The 15,519-nt window shown below is 39.7% G+C and overlaps 1 protein-coding gene across 3 annotated transcripts in view; it reads right to left on the reverse strand.

Moving 5' to 3' along the window:
• HMCN1 (hemicentin 1) overlaps window positions 1–15,519 on the reverse strand; it is a 226,242-nt gene that overhangs the window by 132,816 nt on the left and 77,907 nt on the right. For all 3 annotated transcript variants that reach the window (XM_034409613.2, XM_034409614.2, XM_034409612.2), the window contains exons 18-23: window positions 12,407–12,534; window positions 10,316–10,460; window positions 6,673–6,785; window positions 4,467–4,626; window positions 2,741–2,915; window positions 411–538 (exon numbers count right to left, since the gene is read on the reverse strand). In XM_034409613.2, coding sequence (XP_034265504.2) covers window positions 411–538; window positions 2,741–2,915; window positions 4,467–4,626; window positions 6,673–6,785; window positions 10,316–10,460; window positions 12,407–12,534 — 849 coding nt within the window. The remainder of the gene's footprint in view (window positions 1–410; window positions 539–2,740; window positions 2,916–4,466; window positions 4,627–6,672; window positions 6,786–10,315; window positions 10,461–12,406; window positions 12,535–15,519) is intronic.

The following is a 15,519-nucleotide window of genomic DNA, read 5'->3' on the forward strand; positions in this document are numbered from 1 at the left end:
GAAAGATAATGGTACCTGTGAGTGGGTTGCGGGTATCAATGGTGCAGGCAGTGGGAAAGTAGTGTATTGCACTGAGAAATGTTTTTAAAAATTAACTCTCCATTGCATAATTTTGTGTTGCAAACAGACTCTAAATAGATTTACTGGGCCAAAAGACAGATTGAAAAAATATTTAAAAATAAAGTTCTGATACTATTACTTATTAATCTTCTCCCATAAACACATACAGTACATAATAAATAAAGTACACCCTCGGGACTCCCTCACCCCCCAATCCAATTTGAATCTGATGCCAGTAACCTTAATTAACCTTAATATTAATTAAGTTAATATTATTTGAGTTACTAATTCATTCAATACCCATTATTAATTTAATTCAATATTTATTATTGAAAGCAGAGGATTCTTACCGTGTACATTTAGTTTTATTTTTTGGGTTGCATTTCCAGCAATATTTGTGGCCACACAGATGTACAGGCCACTGTCTGATACCAATGTCTCAGTGATCTTCATTGAGCCTGAAGAGAGTAAGGTATGTCTGGGGGGTGGGGGGGGGGAGGTGGGAAAAAAACCCACAGGAAATACAGATGACTATAAATATTTATAAGAACATGAAAGTCTCTTACAGGAGCATTAATAATAAATGTTGCACATCAAAGAGCATCTGTTCAGTATTACTTTTGTACAGACTGATCTTCCATTTTTTCCCTTAATTGCTCTTGCCCTCTGACTTCTTCATTCTGCATAGTTGAGGAATGAAGTAAGAGTCAACAGTCTGCAGACTTCCATTTCGAATCCAGTTAACAACCAAATTGGAGGCATTTTCTACCCTCTTTTACATTTTTTTTAAAAAAATGCATCCCTCAAAGATACCAAAACAGTATATGTGTTAGGAATTCAAAACTTGCTCTGATGGTCCCTATCAAAAAAAAAAAACAAAAAAAAAAAAAACAATCAGAAATGGTGCCTTTGGGATGATACTCTCTGGCCTGCAGAATTCATTCCAAAATATTATTTATACTATTTTATTTTTATCGTGGTTTTGTGTTATTTTTGATAATTTTAAAATAGTTTACTGTATCCGCTTACTTTTAATCATTGAATGCTGTGGCAATACTCCAAGTGCTCACTGTATTCTGTGCATATTTCTGTTAACCAATAATAGCAACCAAAAAAAAAATAAAAATCTAATGACAAATAAATTTAATGGATCCTCATGTATTCTCAAATCAATGCATATTTTATTAAATCTAAAGATAATAAAGTGAAGAACTAGGGCAAAACCTGTGTGTACTCATAAAGACAAATGAAGACTACCATGTTTCTGTCAACTGCAATGCTTCTTTTATAATGAAAAGTGGTGTATAAATATTGTAAGTCAATAAATGCAGATTACACTGTCGCTGTGGAGACTGGGTTGGTGAAGAAAGACCCAGAAAGCTTTCTAGTTTTGTGGGAGGAGAAGGATTGGCAGAGTCTGGGGGAGAGAGTGTCAAAAGAGGAATCAGGCTAGATTCTCACAAATGATCTAAATCCAATCTCTCTTGAATTTCATTAACTCTTATCTAGTACCAAAAGGGAACAGTACGTGACAAAAACTCCCATCAATCCTGCAAGATAGAACAGGTAGAATCCATTAATGCCTTAATCAAATTAATTGCCTATCAGTGACTACCAACATTGATGCTGTCAAACTCAGTCCTCTCTCATTTCCAGACTGACCTCTATCTTAAAGGATTCAAGATAAGAAAGAGGGAGAAGTAAGACATGCCAACAGTAGAGGTAACTTCTAATCATTCCTTTAGTAACCCAGTTCTTACAATGGATGTGCTGTTTAAAGACTCAACAATAAGGCAAGATACCAGCAAGATACATGGCTTTGTTTTGGATTTCTGAGATAAGCCAAAACTCCAGGCCTTTTGATGCTTCCTCACAAAGATATTCTTTACCAGAAAAAAAAAACCTACCGTGTTTCCCTGAAAATAAGACTGGGTCTTATATTAATTTTTGCTCCACAGACGCATTAGGGCTTATTTTCTGGTTAGGTCTTATTTGGGGGAGGGGAAATGCGGTACTAAATGCATCCTCTGGCCGATAATCTTAACTGGGACTTATTTTGGAGGGTAGGGCTTATATTACGAGCATTCTGAAAAATCATGCTAGGATCCATTTTCTAGTTGGGTCCTATTTTCAGAGAAACAGGGTAAGTATTTTCAAAGGGAGTCATACAAAGGATATAACTCTGAAAACACATTCTTGATAAATGTTTCTATTATATCTATTTAGTATTCATCTTATAATGTGATGGATTACAAGGATGATGAAAATTACAGTCTAGAGCAGAGGTCTCCAACCTTGGCAACTTTAAGACTTGTGGACTTCAACTCCCAGAATTCAGCCAAAGCTGGCTGAGGAATTCTGAAAGTTGAAGTCCACAAGTCTTAAAGTTGCTAAGGTTGGAGACCCCTGGTCTAGAATATATGGAAACTACAATTTAGCACACCATCATGTTGTGAAAAGGCTCCAAATGATTGCATAGGATACTGACAATATACTAACATATTAAATTTCCATTATCGTTTAAAAGGTAGGGACTGCATCAAAGTGTAATATTCAATTCTTGGTTTATATTAATAATCCATACAAAGGCCAGAGTTATCTAGCAGCCTCTGATCACATCAGTGAGACAATCTGTATAGAAATTCAAACAAAGTAAACTAAGAAATGATATAAAAGTTACCGTGGAGAAAATGGAGAGATAAGCTGCATTTCTTTAGCCCAGGTGATGACTGGGGGTGGCAAACTTTTCACTTCACAGGGAAGTGTCACTTCTTCCCCAGCTGCTACTGACATCTCAATTGGGTTATCTGACGAACTTCCTTGCTGATTTCCAGGTCTGGAAACTCTTGGTTTTACTAAAATGAAACATGCACATTATGTTATTAACTCGCTCTTGCAATAATATCTCATTTCAGGTTAGTGGGTTAACTCCAATTGTTTCAGTAAGCAAAACAGCTCACACTTTCCATCCTTCTGTCCCCCCTTCTACTTACACAAGATAAACTTTCCAAAGGGTCAAGTCCTCTTTTAACAGAGGAGGATATGTTGTATACAATTCCAGTACAAGAGGAGAGAGGATATTTTTCTGAAATCACAGTTCCTGTGCCAACAGAACATTCCTGATAAATGTGGACATTATTACAAAAAGCAGTTGCGGTCAGACACAGCACATGGGAAGATAAGATGAAATACTATTTATTGTTCCAAAGTCACCTCAATGAATCTAACCCCAAACCTAAACTCCAGTCAAAACTTCCTGTTAGTATGGACACTTACTCTCAGAGTGGAATAAATGTAGGAAGGAAGGAGGGGTAAACCACACAGTTATCCTACAGAATGGTTTTCTGAAAGGGATCCTGCTTATGCAGTGATAACCTATAAAAAGTTTTTTTTATCATAATAAACATTATAGGGAGAGCTGTAATATGCAACAAAAGTTATAGCAGAATAGTAGGGAAAGAGGCCTATACCAGAGGTGGGTTTCAGCAGATTCTGACAAGTTCTGGAGAACTGGGAGTGGAAATTTTGAGTAGTTCGGAGAACCGGTAAATACCACCTCTGACTGGCCCCGCCCCCATCTATTCTCTGCCTCCCAAGTCCCAGCTGATCGGGAGGAAATGGGGGTTTTGCAGTAACCTTCCCCTGGAGTGAGGTAGAATGGAGATTTTACAGTATCCTGCCCACCAAGCCACGCCCACCAAGCCATGCCATGCCCAAAAAGCCACACCCACAGAACGGGTAGTAAAAAAATTTGAAACCCACCACTGGCCTATACCCATTGCAGCTAAGTCACATCAACCGGTTGAATGAACAGGAAGCAGAGTTATCACGATTCTTGTGACACATTTTAGCCCCAAATTATTACTGATATTGGCAGTTCTGTATAAAATAGGGATGCCCAATTTTTTAAGGCTGAGAGCCATACTTATCTTTTGACCGGCATACTAAAAGTGATGTTACAAAAATAGGCAGGCCAGGACAAAAAAAAAAACTGGGTTGGAGCAACAATTAGAAGGGTCTTAACTTGCATTTAAATTTAACATTATAATTTGATTAGAAACTATAATAAATTCCCCATTGCCTCTTGTTTGTTTACAACTTCTAGATCAGTGGTGGGTTGTCCCCGGTTTGGACCAGTTCGCAAGAATGGATGTAAAACCGGCGGGAGGCCCTGCCCACTGCCCTGGATGTCATCATAAGCAATCTGCACATGCGCAGAAGCAAGGCGTGCACGCATCGCTTCGCTCGCACGCGCGATCCCTTTGCGAACCGGTAGTAAAGGTAGTAAACTAGAACCCACCCCTGTTCTAGTTGGTTCTGTTCTCCTGGTTTCAAATGCTATTTGCAGACTTGAGATTTTAGATTGAGCCCCACTACTTCGTTCTCGCACTTTCATTTTTATTTACCATAGACTGTCAGCTGTACTTTCCGTGTGGCATAACCTGCTGCATTAGTTGCAGTGCAGAGGTATTCCCCAGACTCCTCACCTCCTGGAGAAACCACATAAAGACTTCCATCAGACCCAGCAGAAAACATTAAACTGCTGGGAGGAATAACTTCTCCTTTCTGTAAAAAGAGAGTAAAATAAAAATGAAGGTTTTTTTTATGGAAGATGAAGTAAAAACTGCCAGAGCATATCTTAATAATGGCCTCTGTAACTCAGCATCTTCACAGCTTGCTTCAAAGTCATAGTGTCATTGCTGTTTTCTTTTACAGAGTTTGCTATTATGGCTCAGTTTACATTAAGAGTTAGTCTCAACTGTTCCTTTGAGTATTATCCTTCCTTTTACACTGTTTTAAATCTATAGCTCTGAAAAGTACCTGCTAAACTACATTTAACAATTAGACAAACTTAATCTGAAATCTTGCACCATTGTCCTAATTTGCAGCCCTAATTTGGAGGCAGAAAACTTAATTAGATGCCTTAAGAAAGCATTCCTGACCATTATGCATTCTCAATGTGTTGAGATTATTAAATGGTGGCATACACTGTCTAGACAGTTTTTTTTTTTAATTTTAATTAGATTTATATGCCGCCCTATCTCCATAGGACTCAGGGCGGCTCACAACAATTAAGATATATAATCTCAATCCAAGTAAGAAACATATTAAAATACATATTAAACGCATATTAAAATACATTAAAAATCAAAACCCCATCAGTCCAGGCTGGGCAATTTAAACAGCCATGTTTTTAGTTCGTGGCGGAAAGTGCGAAGGTCAGGGGCCAATCGGAGCCCCCAGGGGAGTTGATTCCAAAGGGTGGGTGCGCCCACAGAGAAAGCTCTACCTCTGGGGGTCGCCAGCCAACATTGTCTAGTCGACAGCACCCTGAGTAGGCCCTCCCTGTGAGAACGCACCGGATGATGGGGAGCTGTTGCTGGTTGCAGATGGTCTGACAGATATCCTTGGCCTAAGCCATGTAAGGCTTTATAGGTCATCACCAGCACCTTGAATCTCACCCGGAGGGCAACCGGCAGCCAATGCAAGTCACGCAGGAGGGGTGTGACATGGGCGTATCGGGATCCTTCCATCACAACCCGCGCGGCTGCATTCTGCACCAGCTGAAGCCTCCGAGTGGTCTTCAAGGGAAGCCCCAAGTAGAGAGCATTGCAGTACTCAATACGGGAGGTGACTAGCACATGAGTAACTGTGCGTAGGGCATCCCGATCCAAATAGGGGCGCAACTGGCGCAGCAGGCGAACCTGGCAAACGCCCCCCTAGTCATGGTTGTTATATGATCTTCTAAGCTCAACCATGAGTCCAGGAGATGCCCAAGTTGTGTGCCCTGTCTACAGGGGGTAACACCTCGCCCCCTATAGCCAAAGATGGAACCTCTTGATCGAACCGAGATGCCGGTACCCACAGCCACTCGGTCTTGGCAGGATTGAGCCGAAGCCTGTTCCTCTCCATCCAGACCCGTACCGCTTCCAGGCACCGGGACATCACGTTGAGGGCATCACTGGGCTGGTTCGGGGTGTATATAAAAAGTTGGGTATCATCAGCATACTGATGATACCTCACCCCTAAACCATGGATGATCTCTCCCAGCGGCTTCATATAAATGTTGAACAGAAGAGGCAAGAGGACCGACCCCTGGGGCACCCCACAAGTGAGGGGCCTCATGGCCAACCTCTGCCCCCCCAACACCGCTTGCGTACGACTTGAGAGGTAAGAGGAGAACCACCGCAAAACAGTATCTCCCACTCCTAACCCCTCGAGGCGTCACAGCAGGATACCATGGTCGATGGTATCAAAAGCCGCTGAAAGATCTAATAGGACCAGAACAGAGGAATAATCTCTGTCCCGAGCCCTTCAGAGATCATCCACCAGCGCGATCAATGCCGTCTCTGTGCTGTATCCGGGCCTGAAACCCGATTAGCATGGATCTAGGTACTCTGCTTCATCCAGGGCCACCAGGAGCTGACGTGCAACCACACTCTCAACAACCTTCACAAGAAAGCAAAGATTGGAGACCGGACGGAAGTTGCTCAAAGTAGCTGGATCCAAGGCAGGTTTCTTGAGGAGGGGCTAGAGTGTAGGCTATCAATATTTTAAGTACATAAATACAACCAATTCATTAAGTTCAGTTGATCAAAACATTGCAATTACCTTGGACCATACTATAGATGGCCTAGGAACTCCACTGGCTTTGCAAGGCAATGTAACTGGGACATCTTCTATAGTACTGAAGATCTGTTGTCCATGCTGAATTATGGGTGGAACTGAAAACACAAATATACAAGTATCTTACAAATTATTTCTTATGACATGTTATTTTACATGTGTGATGTTGCTGTTTATTATAAGGCATCTTAAGGATGGAACATTATTGCTACCCATTCACAGACTACATAATGATCTGCAGAAAACTTTTGCAGCAAGATAAGGATGGAAGTTAATATCCACCTGCTGATCTTCTGATGCCTGAAAAATAAAAAATGTTTCAAATAAGCTTGTCAGCTGTTATTCCTTTTGTTGAAGGATCTCTGTGTTAATAGTATAAATATGCAGATTTGATCTCTACCTCAAAATCTTCTTGTCTTTGATATTTTGAATAGTTATCACAACTTTATCAGTTCTTAAAATCCCAACATGCTACCAAAAACAATCTTCAATTGCAAAAACGTACGAAAAATAACTTGCTGTCTCCTTGTTAGGCAGAAAAGACAGCATTTTATTGGTTGTTTCAAGTGTTCATCTCTTAATTTTACACAGATTTTTTAAAAATTATGATGAATGAGGCTACTGAAAAAAGGTGGGACATTACAAACCAAATCCACTGTGCTTAGTGTGATCAGTATAGCAGTTTTTTAAAAATATACTAGTTGTTTCTTTAAACCCCATTCACTGGCTTCTTCTTTTTAATCCTTGATCAAACCTTTTAAACTGTATTTGGATAATTCTTTCATCTGCCTCTGTTTTATTAAAAAATAAGTATGTCTGCAGAAACAATTATTACTTCAAAACATTCATATAGAAAAGACCTATTTTTGGATGGCATTTTTATTCGCATGTTCTGTTTATCCAGAACATTGTACGATCAAAACATCTTACACACTGGGTGAGACACAGATGTCTTCTTCCACTTTGAAGCAATTCATGCAATGGATCTTTCACTGGAAAAATTGTGTTCAGACGACCATTTTTGGATACAAAGGACTTTTCTTTCACATAGCTGTTTAGCACATTCTGTATACATAAGAACTTTAACACACATACACATCTCATCTGCCTTTCATGAGCAGCTGGAACCAGTTTATTACCTTCAGCATTCCAACAAAACTCCTTAGGTATACTTGCCGTATGAAATGGGAAATTTACATAATATATGTTGTGTTGGATCTATTTGTAATTGAAAACACAGAATGTATTTGAAGATTTTATTTCTTTACTCCACAAACTATCCCTCACTAATCAAATGAAATCATTTTTATAGTCAAAGATCAGCAGAACACTACTTATTATGATGATGAATATAAGAAAAAGACATGACCATAAACTATAGTTCTCATGAATGATGTTTAATGTATTTCTTTTGCTCTTTGAGGGCAAAAGAATAAAGTAGAAAGATAGCAAACAGGGAACCAACTGAAGGAGACAAAATTGCAGAATGTGGGAGTGGAAATTTTGCTTTCCATTTCAACTGATTGTTTCTCTCTTTTATTATCCTATGAACATTGTAGAAAACACTAAGCAGAGGATGGATTGAGTAAAAACATGCACTTTGATGCACTGCATGACGGCAGTTCTATTCATTTCTGTATTCACTTGAAAGCAATCCCGAGGAAGTGGACAGGATCATGGGGAAGCTGAGCACCACCACGTGTTTGTTGGACCCGTGTCTCTCCTGGCTTGTTTATTCGGCCAGGGAGGTTACACGTAGCTGGATCCAGGAGGTGGTCACTGCATCATTGGCTGAGGGGAGTTTCCCCACTGCCTTGAAGGAGGCAGTGGTGAAGCCCCTCTTCAAGAAGCCCACCTTGGATCCAGTTATTTTAAACAATTTTCATCCTGTCTCCAACCTTCGCTTTATTGCAAATGTTTTTGAGAGTGTGGTGGGATGTCAGCTCCTGCTGGTCCTGGATAAAGCATCATACCTAGACCCGTACCAGTAGGGCTTCAGGCCCAGGTACAGCACCGAGACAGCATTGGTCGCACTGGTGGATGATCTCTGGAGGGCTAGGGACAGAGGATATTCCTCTGCCCTGGTCCTGTTAGATCTCTCGACGGCTTTTGATACCATCGACCATGGTATCTTGCTGCAGCGCCTCGAGGAGTTGGGAGTGGGAGGCACTGTTTTACGGTGGTTCTCCTCCTACCTCTCTAGACGCTCGCAAGCAGTGTTGGCGGGGGGAAGAGGTCAACCCCGAGGCCCCTCACATGTGGGGTTCCCCAGGGGTCGGTTCTCTCTCCCCTGCTTAACATCTCTCCCCTGTTTAACATCTATATGAAGCCGCTGGGGGAGATCATCCGTGGTTTTGGGGTGGGTTATCATCAGTATGCTGATGATACCCAATTTTTTATATCCACCCCGAATCAGCCCAGTGATGCCCTCAGCGTCATGTCCCGATGCCTGGAGGCGATGCGGCTCTGGATGGGGAGGAACAGGCTCCGACTCAACCCTGCCAAGACAGAGTGGCTGTGGGTACTGGCATCTCGGTTCCAAGGGAATATTCCATCTTGGTCATAGGGGGAGAGGTGTTGCCCCCTGTGGATAGGGCGCACAACTTAGGCGTCCTCCTGGATGCACGGTTGACCTTAGAAGACCATGTCACGACCGTGACTAGGGGGGCATGTGCCCAGATTCGTCTAGTGCGCCAGTTGCTCCGCTACCTGGACTGAGATGCCTTACGCACGGTCATCCATGCACTCGTCACCTCCCGGACTGACTATTGCAACGCTCTCTACATGGGGCTGCCCTTGAAAACCACTCGGAGGCTTCAGCTGGTGCAGAATGCGGCCGCACGGGTAGTGATGAGAGTGTCCTGATGCTCCCATGTCACACCCCTCCTGCGTGACCTGCACTGGCTATACCAGTTGCCCTCCAGGTGAGGTTCAAGGTGTTGGTGATTACCTATAAAGACCTACATGGCTTAGGCCTGGGTATCTAGCGGATCACCTGCAGCCAGCAACACCTCCCCATCATCCGGTGCGCTCACACAGAGAGGGCCTACTTGGGGTTCTGTCGGCCAAGCAATGTTGGCTGACGGCTCCTAGAGAGCAAGCCTTCTCGGTAGGCGCACCTACCCTCTGGAATCAGCTCCCCTTGGAGCTCTGGGTGGCCCCCGACCTTTGCTCTTTCCGCCGTAATCTTAAAACATGGTTTTAAGTCCATGTTTTAAGGTTGGCCTGGACTGAAGGGGTTTTAATGGGAATTTTAGATTCTTTTATTGTTTGAATTTTAATTTGGACTTGTTGTTGCTTATTGCTGTGAGCCGCCCTGAGTCCTTGTGGAGAAAGGGCAGCATATAAGTCCAATAAATAAATAAATAAATAAATAAATAAAATCTCTCAAGGATTAAATTCTTGCTCCTGGTAATGTCAGATCTTGTTCCTCAACAACTAGCAGACTACTGGGAACTGGCAGATTATAGGAACAGGCCATTGCTCGGTCATCTGAACTGATCATTTGCAGAGGTTTTAAACTTAGTGTGCAATTTCAGTGACAGTCTACCTATCATCACAGGATGAATAGAGTACTAGTGAATTCTTAACACTGAAAAGTAAGGATAACTTTAAATTTTTCACTCACCAAAGACATTGACAGCAGTTGTTTTGTTGTCTGTCCCAGCAACATTGTTAGCCATGCAAGTGTAGCCTCCGGCATCCTGTAGTCGAACTCTTTCAAGGTGAAGACTCCCATCACTCCGGAGGCTGATATAGGGAGTCTGGACCACCTAGAGTTGGAATGGGGAAGGCAGATAAGACTTATCTCCATTCTCCACTTAGTCTGGTCATTTACACCTGGCATATTCTGGTTTGTTTGTTTGTTTTTTAATTAACCAATGTTTTCCAAGGCGACTTAAATGAGAGCATTCTTGCGGGATTTTGAATTTGCTTGGAGTTTTGTTTTTTTTCAACCTTTGAAGATAAAGAAGCCCATATGACTACCTCTTTCTTGCACCTAGACGACCTAGAGCCATTTTGCATCATTTAGATACAGGATCATCCAGAGTTCAGGAAGTGCTTTTTACTTCAGTCTTCCTCTTTCTCCTCTAAATGAAAGACATGAGGGCTTGGGAAAGTGAAAGAAGCAATAAATGGCTTCAAATCATATGTAAAGCTTGACTTTTTCAACTGGAATATAGCAAAAGTTCTACTCCTTTCATGGCTTCCATAAAAGAATACAAAAGGGTATAAAAAGAGTGATTCAGTCTAAGGGCTGCATATGGAATTATCTCCCTTTGAAGTCTGTAGACTTTCCTGGAGCGTATGGTTCAGATTTCCTTGTTTCTGGTTGTAGCATAGTTTCACTGAATTAATGATCAGTACATATTTAAAATGAGTTTCCTGTCTTTGTCAGGGCAACTGGAATGTGTAGCTTATTTTCTTCACAACTTTCCATTCTTTTATCCTAGAAATTATAGGCAAAAATACATTTTGCAATGTTCATGCATTGTAATAAAACTTCTGCTTATCCGCACAAGCCTATAACAAACCATTCTATGGGAGATTAAGTTATATTTTTATATATGTAAAACTATCTACACCAATGATTCTCCTGAAAGGAAAACATGATTATAGTCTACAGATTAAGTTAAACTACTTCTACATGAATCTTAAAATTGATTAGAAATCCTCCATTACAACTGCAGCTGAAAGGAAGCTTAATGAAACAATATATTTCTGCTTATCTTTACCTCTAACTGGTAAAGTTACTCACTTGGAGACAAATTTAAACCAAAGCTGTAGTTCAGATATTTATCCTTTCTTCACTGCAGCATCAAAAAGCAATAATATATATAGATAAGGTAAAAGTAAAAATTTCCCCTGTCCAGTTGTGTCTGACTCTAGGGGGCAGTGTTCATCTCCGTTACTTAGCCAAGGGAGCCAGAGTTGTCCAAAGATCTTTCCACAGTCATGTGGTCAGAATAGCATCACACCGCAGCATAGAGTGTGGCGTGAAACACGGAATGCTGTTACCTTCCCACTGAAGTGGTACCTATTTATCTACTTGCATTTTCATGCTTTTGAATTGTTAAGTGGGCAGGAGCTGGGACAAGAATGGGAGTTTGCCCCGTCATTCAGTGCTTGGGTCTCAAAACGGAGCTGCCAGCTTTCCCGCTGACAAGCTCAGCTTCTTAACTGCTGAGTCATCGCACTCCTATATATAGATAAGTAATCACAAATCTTTTTCCAGAAACAGAGTTTTGCACAATTCAAATGAAATAATTTCCAGATGGTGTTAATTTATGGGTGTCAAATAGCAAATTAGCAAACACAAAAATGCAGGCATCACATTACAACTACAGAAAACCTAGGGATATCATGATAATTTATTATATAAAATTTTTCCAAATTTGCAAGAACTCTGGGGAGTCCCATAAGAGTTATTTCCTGCTTCTCGAGATGTCTGTCCCTGCCAAATGTACTTGGACAAGTATCTAGTGGTTAGCCTAAACTGACTTTCCCAAGTCATCTAGCAGGTAATTTCATTGAATCAGAAAACAGTCTTCACGCAATACTGTAAGTTATGTCCCACCTGCTTATGAAATGAAATAATGAAATGAAATGCTGTTATTCATAAGAGTTCATGTTTTTGGTACTGTTTCACCATCAAACAGAGGTGGTACTTAAACTTAAGTAAGTAGAAAACTTTAAAGGATATTCAAAATTATCTTACCACCATGCTACTTTTAATCCATTTTCGCTCTGGGATTGGGTTCCCTGCCAGCAGTATACATGACAGTGTCAGTTGCTGTCCTTCAATGACATTAGCTGTTGCAGGACTCATTGCAATTAGAGGTGCAACTATATCAAAGAGAGACAGGAAAAGAAAAAAATGATCATAACACAAGGATGGTTTATGTTCCTATAAAACTGCATCAAAAAAATCCATTTTCTCGACTTCCGGTGGCTCCGCCGACGCCGAAAGACGCTCCTTTGTGAGTGCCAGCCCCAGGATTCCGTTAGAGCCGCTAGAACAGCTAAAATCAGCTGTTTAGCGGCTTGAAAACTTTCCCCCTGGGAGAAGGGGGGAAAGAGAGCCAACGGGTATGGGTAGAGCTCCCCAAGAGCCCCAGGTTTTTTCTTAAATCTGGGGCTTAAAGGGTGAGAGCTCCCCGGAAGCCCGTCATTGCTCCGGACCTGGGACGTTTCGGCTTTAAGCAGAACTAGACGTCGCGACCACCCCAGCAACTCAACTTTAAAGAAAAAAAATTTTGGACTTGAAAGCTGGCAGAGCAATACAGGAGAAACTAAAATTGCAAGTACTAAACTTTAACTCCGAAAAGTCTATCACTTCCCTCTGAATTTCTATGGGAGAAAGGGAAAGTAAGATGGCGTTTGATTCTAGTGGGGCGTGGAGAAGTTAAAGTTAGATACAAAGTATTATGTGGTGCTGAAAGCCCCTGTTTTAAAAGAAGAGGATTTTATTTTAAAAGGAGAAAGATTTAAAAATCATTTCTAAAAAAAAATAAAAAAGACTTGTGCCACTTAAAGATTGGAATAATTGATCTAGTTGCTGGAAAAGTACAAAGTGAAAGTTTTATTGGGGAAAAAAATGGCTGGCTTTTCTGAAAGTGATGAAGGCTCACCATTACATACATCAGCAAATACACAAATACTGACTGTGGATCTCTTTGAAGAAATTTTAGAATCATTTACCTCCGCGTTTGTGTAAAGAATGGAAGGGTTTTTCAAGAAGAATTTTACACAAATTCAAAACAAAGATACAAGTGAAGATACTGTATCATTTCAGTTGTCAAACAATAATGAGTTGTTGAATGAAGAGGCGGATGAAACAATCCAGTCTGATGTGCCTTTGGAAAATGAAATGGAGGCTTTTCAAATTAAGAAGGAAAGGCAGAGAGGCTTGAAGGAGCATAACCGGGAAGTATTGAGAGACACTTCTTCAGAGGCTTTGATACAGACAACTGGAAAATTGTCAGGAGGCGTTGGGATTTCTTATATAAGAAGGAAGATTCAAAGTGGAACTTTACAATTTTTTTACAAAAATGGATTCCCAATCACAGTTGGAGAGGTGTTTTTACTGAAAGGAATTACTTTGCGAAGAGAACAGGATTGTGAGGTTCAGCAACTTCAGTTAAAAATTCAAGAATGAAGGCTATTGCTTAATGTATGAAGGCTATTGCTTAACGCACTATAAGCCGCCCTGAATCTCCGGAGAAGGGCAGCATATAAATCAAATAAAAAAAAATTTATAAAAATAAAAGAAGGTGAAGGAAAAAGACTGAAGCAGAAGGTTCACAAAAAAGTCAGGAAAAAATGGAGAAGGAAAAATTACAATCCTCTTTCTTGGGGAGGATAGTAATAGTGAAAATGAATGATTATACCTGTATTTAGAGATATGATTTGTTTTGAAAAGTTATATTATAGTGAAAATGAATGATTTACTTATATTTAGGGACATGATTTGTTCTGAAAAGTTATATTAAATAATGTTATGGTTGAATTGTTATGAATTGGTGAAGAATTTATATAAGTTTATGGGTTAAAAGAAAAATATTGTTATTATTTAAACCTTGATACTTTGTTGTAAATTACATTAATACTATATTAAAGAATGCTTTGTTGAAGAATAAATATAAACTTGTGGGATATAAGGAAAATATAAGTGGTGCAAGGGTTGAGGGAAGGTTTTTGACAATATTTTATATAGATATTAAATAGTGAAGATGTTATTTGATTATACGTAGTGGATTTGTAGAGAATAAGATGAATAAGTTTATGCAAAGCTATTAAGCAAGGAATGTTTTCAGGAAGAATTAATATAAGTTTATGGGGTAAAAAATAAAAATAAGGTTTTTACAATATATTTTATTTGAGATTGGTTAAAATATTTTGTTAAGGTGTTAATATATGTAAGGGTTGGAGATCTGATGGTTAACTGTAACTGGGCTCTGATTGTGTAATGCTGGAAGAAAGAAGACTTGCTTATTATTGAAGAACGGACAAGAACGAAGTTGGATTGATTACTTTCAAGCAATAATTGGTTTAAATAGTTAAAATTATATATGAATAAGGGGATTTAAAGTGCAAGAGGGAGATAAATCTATAGATAGTTAGCTTATGTTTTTTTTTTATGTTTGTTAAATGTCATACCCTGTATTTGCTCTGGGAAGTCCGGGGGGGGGGCGGGAGGGAGGAAAATATGTGTAAACTTTTTAAAAAAACTTTTCAATAAAAAAAATCCATCTTCTCAAGGGAGTTAAGAAAAATCCGAGACTGCAAAACTTTTCTTTAAAATGGTTTACTTTAACCTTGAATTATAAATAAATCTACTGAACCACTGATTATATTCATACTGTATGGAGACCATGAATCCCAAAATAATCTATTATCTATTACAATGTGTTACTTCCATTTTTATTTGGTTGTTTATTATGGTTGGTCACACAGTCAAACAGATGTTTTGATTGGATTTGGCATTTATCCATACTATCAAGTCCTTCCCAAGGACTTGGTTCATTATTATTATTATTATTATTATTATTATTATTATTATTATTATTATTATTATTATTATTATTATTATTATTATTATTATTATTATAATATACACTCAATGTGAAATTACAGCTGCCAGTTCTACAGATGATGTTGGCCTTCATAGACATCGATTTCTTCCCAAGAACCTAGGATATTGTAATGTATTAGCATAGTACGTGTGCAGATCCAAGCAGAGTAGAAAGATGGAAATGTTGCCAATGTGCAGATTTTCTAAGTGATTTTCTAAGTGCAGTCCAAGACTTTTTGGTATAGCACCCAGTGTAC

This window comes from Pantherophis guttatus, chromosome 3, assembly GCF_059756535.1.
Source record: "Pantherophis guttatus breed Tessera chromosome 3, ASM5975653v1, whole genome shotgun sequence".
Lineage (NCBI taxonomy): Eukaryota > Metazoa > Chordata > Lepidosauria > Squamata > Colubridae > Pantherophis > Pantherophis guttatus.